The sequence below is a fragment of the Clytia hemisphaerica genome, unplaced genomic scaffold, assembly GCF_902728285.1.
Source record: "Clytia hemisphaerica strain Z4C2 unplaced genomic scaffold, Clytia hemisphaerica genome assembly, whole genome shotgun sequence".
NCBI lineage: Eukaryota > Metazoa > Cnidaria > Hydrozoa > Leptothecata > Clytiidae > Clytia > Clytia hemisphaerica.
In genome coordinates, this window is record NW_027103951.1 from 38100 (window position 1) to 48569 (window position 10470).

The 10470-nt window shown below is 36.0% G+C and overlaps 1 protein-coding gene across 1 annotated transcript; it reads left to right on the forward strand.

Moving 5' to 3' along the window:
- The first annotated feature begins 919 nt into the window (after nt 1-919).
- LOC136810113 (uncharacterized) lies at nt 920-8652 on the forward strand. The gene is made up of 6 exons (XM_067066681.1): nt 920-3060; nt 3500-3679; nt 4188-4385; nt 5829-6088; nt 6903-7056; nt 7489-8652. Exons 4-6 carry the CDS (start codon nt 5912-5914, stop codon nt 8589-8591), a joined length of 1434 nt encoding a protein of 477 aa, XP_066922782.1. The 5' UTR covers nt 920-3060; nt 3500-3679; nt 4188-4385; nt 5829-5911; the 3' UTR covers nt 8592-8652.
- The last annotated feature ends 1818 nt before the right edge of the window (nt 8653-10470 follow it).

Sequence of the window (10470 nt, forward strand, 5' to 3'; positions counted from 1 at the left end):
GTTTGCTAAGTTTTGACAAAACTATTATTTTGGAAAGAACAAGATTCTTTGGACACGTGTTTTAATATGCAATTTCCATTTTATTCATTTTTTTATAAGAAGAAAGTTCAGATTCTATACTTGTAGGGGATGATCAACTTTTAACCCCTTGATACATGGTCCCCACTGCGGTACCTCTTCCTATTTAAAAAATTGCCAAAATTTTAACCCCACTGAAAAATTATAATCTAATAATAATCAGATCAGTAAATCCTCACTGTAAAATATTGTGCTCTTTTTTTCCTCTCCATCGAGTTTTAGTCCGTTATTTTTACCTCCACCGGCTGAAAAAATCTTTACAAGGACTGTGAGAATGGGGTGTCTAATAGCCTAACATTTTCAATCGAAATGAAAGCTAAATCTCCTTTAAAAAGCTTTACGATAAATAATACCTTAAGAACATAAGGCTTTGATGGCCGAAATATAAGAACAAGTTAAGAACATTTTAAGGCTTTGTAGACTTTTAAACACCCAATTTCTTAGGAAAAGGGACAAAAATACTCATAAAATGGCGAAAATAAGTACATGTTAAGAACATTTTTATGCTTGGAACTCTAAAAGTTATGAACATTCGAATGCTTCGAAAATTTTGGATGTTCTTATAAAAAGAAAATGTGTAAGAGCTTACACTAATGTCTAACAAAGAAAATACTAAAAGGTTTTTATAAGCACACAGATTTAAATAAAACCTAATCTTTTCAGGAATTCTTAATAACCATAAAAGTCATGCTGTAAATTCATCGAATATTTGTCTTAAAATCGGTCAAAACAGAAAAACATTTTTCTCATAAAACCTCATATAGCGATAATTTTGATCTATTATCAAAATTTTTGTCTATTAAATTAACTGAGATTTTTGTATCGAACACAAGATACTTTCACTTTAATAAAAAGCTGTCAAGGCTTTTCAAAGTAAAATTTTGAAGCATCGTAAATGTGCATTAGTCAACTTTCACACTAAAAATCAACACTCGCAAAATCAGCGACTTAAATATCGACGGTTAAATTCATCGAGTGGTTTTTTGAAGTATTTGTCACATAATATACTGCGGTGTCTTGGATACATAAAATTGAGATTGAGGAAAAAAGATAAGAAAATTTCAAAATAGAAACTTGAGAGTCAGAGTCAGAGAAAGTTGAACTTCAAATCCTCACCATGTTTACTGCTATATTTATGATTTTATTTTATCAATTCATTTTGATTTTAATAATTATTGATGAAGATGATCCGGAAATGTATTGGATAACAAACCATCACAATTCAATTTCAACGAATTTTCAATCTATATCTAGGAGGAATAACATCGAGTTTGAAAGTCATGGTTGGGCTGGTTAAAGACAAGAAGTCTATCTGGTGCCGTTTCTAATATCCAAACTTTTTCCACAACTCGTTTCGGACAACGTACGAATTTTCTATAACCTGCTTCGGACAAATCGCAAATTATCCAAAACCCGTTTCGGACAGCTCACGCATTTTCCAAAACCCGTTTCGGACAACTCACGAATTTTCCATAACCCGTTTCGGACAAATCACGAATTCTCCATAACCCGTTTTGGGCAGCTCACTCACTCATGAATTTTCTTATCTAGATCTGGTTTTTGAGTTTGTAAGCCATGCTTGGGCTGGCTAAACATAAGATGAAGTTCTGGTGTAGAGTGATATCATTACTAGGACTTTTATTTGGAATTGCTAACTTGCTTTGGTTTTGGTATTTGACGTATCGGATACAACAAATTCAAAATGGTAGCTATAGATTTGATATCTCCATGGAAACTGGCGTGGTAATACGTCAAAATGGAGTAGGTAAGGATTTGGCATTCTTATCGAAACGGGAAGAATTCGTTGGAAATCCATTGGCGAAAAACTCAGATAATGTTGCCAAGAACTTAATTAAACCTTCTCCCGAAAACAGGTTATTAGATGCTAGAAATAAAGACACTGTTGGAGAGTTTGTCCGAAAATCAGATGTCGACCCTTTGATAAAAGGGAACATTCGTTCAAAATCCATCAGTGACAAAGCTGGTCAAAACAAAGATGTTGGGAGAGACGTTCAAATAGAAGCACCAGAATTGAGGACGATAGTTATAGGGAATGTTGACAAATTGACTGTAACAAAACGGCCAACTTTGTTATCACCCAGAAGAACTGATTCTCAGACATCGCTGAAATCACCAGAGAAGTTTCAACGTGAATCTGATCATATTGGTAAAAGAAATGAGCAGTCAAAATCGCCAAATCCAAGTGAATCTTTGATAAGGAGAACTTTGGTTTCACCAGAAACAAGGAAATCAGAAATAGAGAAAAGTAAAACTGGCGTTACCACAATGTCACCGAATCAAGCAACAACTGGCTCCACCAGAATCAATGAATCCAAACAATTTCAAACTAACGATGCATCAAATTCACAAAACAATAACAAACTACCATATCTGGACATCAGACTCTGAATAGAGTTGTCAATACTGAGATCAAGCCAAAGAAAAATGAAAACGACCAAAGCCTACCAACAAACTTGATATTGTTGAACCACAAAAGACAAGAACCTCACAATGACCCAACAATAAAAATAACATCTCCAAAATCTACAGTATTTGGCCATCTCCAATCAAAAGATTCATCTCAAAGTAACCCAACAATAACCATTCCTACACCAGAATCGACAACTGGTGGCAATCGTCAATCAAAAGTTTCACCTCAAAACGAACCATCAAAAAAATCTCCAACACCAGAATCACCAACTCAAAGCAATTTTAAACCATCTCAACAATGCATTCTACCAGATCTAGATCCATTTCATCCAGATATTAGAAAGTATATTAATGTTGAATGGAGAACTGCTAAAAAATGTGGCATCAAACAACATTGCCAGATCCTTCCTGGTGGACGGTTGAAATTGAAATTAAAGAATGTCCAACGTGCTGGATTTTATTACATCCAGCGAGTCGATGATTTCAACGTCAAATTATCTAAATGGCATCCACTGAAACCAAGCGATGAAGAACTGACTGATATCAAACATGGTATGTGATTTTGTGTTCTTTTTTAACTTTCTCGTGTATAAAACGGCAGCTGTGCCAGGCCTAGATATCTTTCGTTAATCCATGGAAAAATGCTTGGTACTATCTTGTCCCCTATTTGATTCCCAGCTTATCAGTCTATTTAACTGGGTCCCTGTAAAGCACTAATGTTAGAAATTTATTTGTATCGAGCTATTATACTTCTTGAAAGCTTTTACTATGTATTTTGGTGTCGCATTTTCATGAGACGAGCACAAAATTAGTCTGTTCTAAAAACAAATATATGAGACAAGTAGGTCATATCTTTTTTTCGATAAAATTTTCATAAATATTTCAGTTTTTCGACCCGCTGGACTGGACATTTTTGTCACCCCGGAAGGTTCATCCTCCAGCATGAATGAATTTCTTAACAAATAAAACGAATCTTTGTCTTCTCTGGCAGGTGAAGAAAGATGTCTTCGTGTATTTCAAGGAAACTTTGCAGTTATTGTTCAGAAAGATGGGAGCTTAGCTACTTCAGATGATTGGAAACTAAGCTGCAAACGATCACGTCAGTTCACCTTCGGCAAAAATGGACAAATTTATCTAGCAAATTCAAAGAAATGCCTTCAGCTTATTGGCGGTAAGGTTTTAGTTCATGTATAGCTAACCACACAAATATAAACTTCACTAAACCCAAAAGAATACAAAATTCTCTGATCTGCCATACTAATTTTCCAGGGAAAATTTGACCTCCTCTACTTTCGAGTAGATAGCTATTAAAACATTACGGCTTGGAATCGCTCCGAGATGGTCTTTGTTGAAAACAAAGTGTTTCGGAACGTTTCGAAACATAAAAAACGGCCGAGTATTTTCCCTTTCGATAAAAAAATCGTTAAGCAAAAACATTTCGATCCATTTTGCTTTCTAACATCTTGTTTTTCACGTTTCGAATATTTGGTATCAACACATTGTATCGAAAACGGTACGACGTTTTGTAACGATACTGGAATGTAATGGCTAAACGTGGTTTAATCTGACCATAGTTGTATGTTATCTTTTTAGGATTGCCTAGTACTTACCAAACATCGATACAGCTCCACACAGTACTGATCGTTTCTGTTTCATGCATAACCTTTTACTCTCATTAGAAACACTGAAGTTTGCCAACACATCAAAATGCAATCAGAAAGATTCAACATTTCTCATCCAGCAGAACGGGAATATCGAACATATTTCTACCAGCAAATGTATTTTACAGACCGGAAAAACGTTCAAGTTAGACACGTGTGATTCTTACACTGCAAGATTTTTCGTACAGTCAATTGGAAACGAGACACAATCAATAGGTAATAGCTATTTTATTTTTTAACCTAAATGAGTTTTTCGTAGAATCAATCTCTTTATAATCGAGTTATCAGCATATGAGAGGGTTAACAAATTACCAAATTATAGATAAATATATAGATAAATCTGCCTGCTTCCTTGAAATTTGGGCAGCCGCCCATCATGAATACACCCTAACAATCCTGATGAACACAAACGAATTGGGTTTGACCATAGTCCGTATAAAAACTCTGTTCTGGAAGCTTATTGTTTTAATTTTTTGCTAGCTTTTTCCTTTGTTAATATCAAAACATAAAAATCGATTTGCTCAATTTTTGATCACGTTACCAAGTATTCCTCTTGGGATTGGTTTAAGATTTAATCACATGATCAAAAAGCGAGTAAAATAAACTAATTTCTCAAACGCAAGTTCAAGTCAGAAACAATTAAATGGAAAGAAACAAAAGGCTTCCAGACCAGGATTTTTTATAGTGACTATGGTTTGACTTTATCAGATGAATGACATCAAAATTCTGTGTCTTTGATAATGATGATATCAATGGGACGACTTCAAGCATTTCACGTCAAGTCTCTCTGGTTATCATTTATTCAGTCTTGTTCCCTGCGTATTATCGGCTTTTTTATGCTTACTGATAGCGCTACCGCCAGATAATACCGAGTTTATGTATTTGTGTTTTTCAGCGACAGAGACGGTAAGGTTTTAGTTTGACTAGATCCTGATCAACTGGGGACGACGGTAAATCAGTACTTTTACCGTCCTCGATTTTGCGGGTCAGAACTGTGGTTTATTCCAAATCACTTCAGTCAGTCACTTTACCGTCTCCAAAAGTGCAAATACCTGAACTCGCTAATACCTTGGCTTTGTCTGGTATTGGAACACGTATAATTATGCAATTCGAAAACAAAACGTCACATCTCATTTGTTCTTGGATTATGAAACAATAACATTGACATGACATCCTCGCACTGTTCAGATGAGATGAAGTTTTTATAAGATACTATTATAATTCATTATTTGAAGTAAGAATGACGCATTCTTTAGAAAAAGTAACAAAATTGTTTTATTACTTGTTAACGACCAACCAAATTAAATAAGAGCTTGTAAAAACTCCATCTCGTCCCGTACTGTCAGATATTTTATGACGTATCAGCCAACACCAGGGTATTCTCTTGCGTCCATTGGTAACGTAAATCAAGCCTGGAAAACATATTTACGAGGTCGACTCTAATATCAAAACATCTAAATCCTAATGCTTTAAAGAGTTGTTAGATGTACCTTATCGGGGAAAAATATGTCGGGGGAAAGTGACGAAAATTTTGAAGGGGTGACGAAATTTTTCCCCGGCGAAAAAAAAACCGACTAAATAAAACTCCGACATTTTTTTCCCCGATAAGGTATATCAGATAAAACAACATTTATGTTTTAATCTCTTCTTCGTTTTTAGATATCGATAAAGAGATCCAACTGGAAGAAGATTTCATACTTGTCGATATCATACACAACCATAAATCAAGTTACGAATTCCACATGTTTCCTGTCCGGAAAAAGACAAAACTGTCCGAAAATATTCGTTCTCGAAGGCGAGATGACCAGCTGAATGTTATTATGGTCATGTCTGATTCGATTTCGAACTCGGATGCTCAACGTTATTTGAAAAAGACGTATTCCATGTTAAAGAAAAATGCTGATTCAGTGATTTTAGAGGTAAATAATTGTCTACCGCCGGCTTCTATGACTTATTATTTTCTTACTAGGCGAGGCCAATTTAATTTGTTGTTTTACGGGCCAAGCTACCCAAAATAGAGGTTCGTTCGGTTGGCGTAAAAATAAAATTAAAAGTAGAATTTCACCTATAAAATCTCCTAAAAAGATACAATAAGCTTGAATTCATAGATAAAATGAAAAATTGAACATAAAATTCTCGAAACCTTGGAAAAACTACCAAGATTTTGAAAATCTAGCAGTCTGTTTTAAGTAATGTAAATAATTTTTTTTTCGATTTTTGAAATTTCAGAATCGGTCGGGCCCGTAAAACAACTAATCAAATTGATCTCGCCCTGTGCGAAAACTCTTGGTCCATTGGATAGTTATTGGGTAGTTTATACGTTTTAAAAGATTTTTTATCATGTGGCAGAATTTTGTTCACCTATTTTAATTATCGTAAACGAGAAAATGACCACGTGAAAAAAGGTAGTCTAAATTAGGTGTTTAATTTAGAAGGTTTTCTCAAATGGATTTAAAACGTACAGGTTTTTCTCTTCACAAGAACGTCCAAAATTTCGGAAGCTCTTAACTTTTTGAGTTTCAAGCCTAAAAATGTTTCGAAAATGATCTTCGCTATTTGTGATTGTTGTTGTGCGATTTCCTAAGAAATTTAATGATATAGAATCCGCGAAGCCTTAAAGTTATTCCTAAATTGTTTTAAATATTTTGGCCATCAAAGTCTTGTTTTTTATATAGTTTGTTTTTATAGAAAAAAACGTGTATTCTCTAACCAGCTTATGTTATTGATTTTCAGGGACATACGATCAACGGAGACGGTACAACACCTCAACTCTGCACGCTATTGGTCGGTAAACAAGAACATGAATTACCTGAAGCACGGCGTGGTTTTCCAAACTCTCAAACGGTCGATCGCTGGAATTTCATATTCAACGATTTTCGTAAAAAAGGTATTTACAATCAACACCAACTCGAATGAGTTTTTATAACAATTTTACATAGAAAACTCAAAAAACTTTGGATATGGGTAAAAATGAAAGCAGAAATATGGACCATCACAATCAGTTTTGTTTTTCATTGCGGCTTCAAGCCTCTGTTCGCTTCGCCTGGTTTGGCCCGTGAAATAACTTTTTGACTCACCGCTTTAGCTACTATACAAAATATTGGCAAGCAATATTTGACATGATGTACAAAGTAAAAAACTAATACTCTTTTAAAAGTGAATTTTCTTTCTGTAAACAATCCCCTTATATTTTGAGAATATTGCGGACATCCTTCAATATATTGCCGGCACTCAGCAATTTCCCGGCAATATGTTATTGTAGTGTTGTAGCCCTATAATTAGTAGCTAAGTATTTTTTTTTCTCCCCATTACTCCATAGGATATACAACTCTATTCAGTGAAGACGAAGCATGGGTCAACGCCTTTCACTATCGCCTTCACGGTTTCAAGAACCCACCCACTGATAAATATTTACGCCCATGGTGGATAGCAGCTGACCGATATGTCAGAGAAAATTCGGGTGGATCTATATCATGCCCGTTTGAGCTCGGCTTCAAATATCTGAAGAACTTTTTACAGGAATACAAAAACGTACCCAGTTTCTCATACACTGTTTCGTCCGCGCTGACACATCAAGAGCCCGCGCGTATTGCGCTCGTGGATTCCGATATTACCGATTTGTTCACATTTCTAGAAAAATCGGGTTATCGGAATAACAGCTTGATTCTCATACATGGCGATCATGGTGACACGACATCGAAATTCCGAAGCACGGTGCAAGGGAAATTAGAAGAGCGTCTTCCATTTGTCTCGATCACTCTCCCGCCATGGTTTAAGAAACGAAATCCGGAAAAATTCCGAAACTTAAAACGGAATTCGAAGCTTTTGACCACTTATTATGATATTTATACCACCTTTAAAGAAATCCTTGGAATTGATACAAAGCATAAATACGGAACGAGTTTGTTTACAGATTTGACACCTTTAAATCGGACGTGTCAAAAAGCTGGGATTGATGAGCACTGGTGTCCTTGCCTCACTTATACAAACATTAATATCTCAAACTCGATTGTTCAAACAATTGCTGGAGAGCTAGTGCAGAATATTAATACACGTTTTCAGAAATATAATGAAAGCCGAACTCAATGCGAGCAACTTCGGTTGAGTAAGGTTTTGAGGGCAAGCCGTCAATTACCAAATAAGAAAGTTCAACTTTTCGAGAAAACATTACGGACAGCAGAATGCGATAATTGTGAGATCAAATTAAATTCAAATTTTACGGCAACCGAAATTAAATATGAGATTGTGTTTGAAGTGTTACCTAGTAATGGTGTATTCGAAGGCTCAGTGGAGTATAATGTGAAGACATCTAAAGTTACGGTAAACGAAAATATCAGCCGTTTGAATATGTATGGAAAGCAACCAGAGTGCATTGCGAGAAAATATCCTTACTTAAGACCGTTCTGTTATTGCAGACATTAGCTTTTATGTTGTTTTAATTGGTGTGGAAAATTAAATAAAGATATTTTTGGTGCATAAAGAATGTTTTAAAGTGTTTTTCTCAAAATTCCTAAAATGATAAAGTAAGGTTTTTCTCCAGAGATGAAACAATATTATCCTTTCGAGCATCGTCCTATTTTTGTACTAGGAGAAGTATCCTCGGGCTTGGGGGGGGGGGAGGCTCGAGGTCTCCTTAAAATCTCTAGATTGACAAGTGCTACGACCTTGACATTTTGAACAGTGTTGGATATGAATGATTGAAGATGATTTGGAAAATATTGGTTCGCTTACCTGCCTAATTGTTGTTTTACAGACAGGGATGCAAATTTAGCTCAAATGAAATACATGGCCGATCGGCTCATTCCATTTGATCGAAATTTATCAAATAAGAGAGTAGTAATTGAAAAGAATTGGTCCTGGAACTTATTTTTCGACTTTCACCAGTGGTAGGTATTGACCATCTAAGGCAGTCTTGCAGTCTTGAGAAAAATCTTTTTTGTCTTTTGAAAAAGCAGGTAGCTGATACGTCGTGGCTTTAATTTTATGTTTTAAATTTTATTTTTCACATATGATTGAGCGAGAAAATTAGCACTACCCGATAAAACTCCCGTCCAAAAAGGGATTTGACTTTCGAATTGAAGAAGCCCTTACAATAACTTTCTAATGAAAGTGTGACGTCGTTGCAAATTTTTGAATTTAAGAAGGCGTGGTACTTTCTACAAAATGAGTTGCAAAATCGATGCACAGGTAAAATAACGGGTGGAATCAGAATTGAGGTGCCTAGTAGGCTTGGTATACATGACAGCAAAAGCAGTTTGTCCGGGAGGTATGACTTGAAGGTAGCACAGAAAATATGCTCGGCTTTGATCTGAAAAGGATCTCTGGATTTTCCAAATTTCAATCAACCAGGAGCAGTTTCAAATCTCATTCAGTGTTACGTCAAAAACATCTGGCAGATTGTGAACTAACTGCTTTAGTAGAAGTTCATCGAGCCTTAGATTAGTTTCTCTTACAGTATCGGAATTTGGAAAACGTGGAGTGCTTAACAAGTTATTGAAATGAGAATAGAGTTCAGCTGTAATATCTGACTTGTTGGATTTACCGTTAATTGTTTTGAGTCACTGTTTCTCTAAGCTTTGTCCAGTCTTAATGTTCTTCGATCTATCAATACAATATTGATGTAGTGTTTGGACAATTGGACAATAGCATTGTTCTTGGCTCGTTTTACGTGGTAACAAAAGGGTTTACGTGCAAATCTACAGCGACCATACAAAGGTGTCAGAAGGGGATTTCAGGAAACCATTGTGCTTCCAGATATTGAACATTGAATGAAAGATCTATCTGATATTTCGATGGCGGATTGGCGGCCGCCCACGCTAAAGCTCTAAAGGAGCAAGCCAATTTCCCATCGGAGAGGAATGATAGTCGGCATCTGGTGTGGCGCATCCCAGTCCTGTTCAACTACCCTTTCGCCTAAACCTGAAGATATTTCGGTTGGACTCGCCAATCCCCACCGAAAACGAAGGCTACGAGTTACCAGACCTCCCGCTGCAAAATCCTTGACGTGGTCTTGCATAATTCTGTAATCTAAACCTCCCAGATGTTGAAAATTGTTCCGACTTTTAGAGCTTTAGCGTGTCGGATGAAAATTTCTGCATCTGGTTGCCAGAATGAAGGATCTGGTTGGCTTTTCCGGATGATATCGTCATCCCACCAAAGGTTTAGATTGAAAAATATATGCGGTTTTCTTGGAAGGAGGCTTCACTGACGCACGAACAGACAGGGTGGACTGGTATTGGTCTAATGAATGCATCATTCGAGAAAAAGTCAAGTTTGCTAACGTGACAGCGTGTTTGTGATT

What these genes read in the sequence shown, in the direction of transcription:
- LOC136810113 (XM_067066681.1), top strand. Translation starts at nt 5,912, where the DNA reads ATGTTTCCTGTCCGGAAAAAGACAAAACTGTCCGAAAATATTCGTTCT. An exon ending in CTGATTCAGTGATTTTAGAG is followed by an intron (nt 6,089 to 6,902) that starts GTAAATAATTGT and finishes ATTGATTTTCAG; the next exon opens with GGACATACGATCAACGGAGA. An exon ending in CAACGATTTTCGTAAAAAAG is followed by an intron (nt 7,057 to 7,488) that starts GTATTTACAATC and finishes ATTACTCCATAG; the next exon opens with GATATACAACTCTATTCAGT.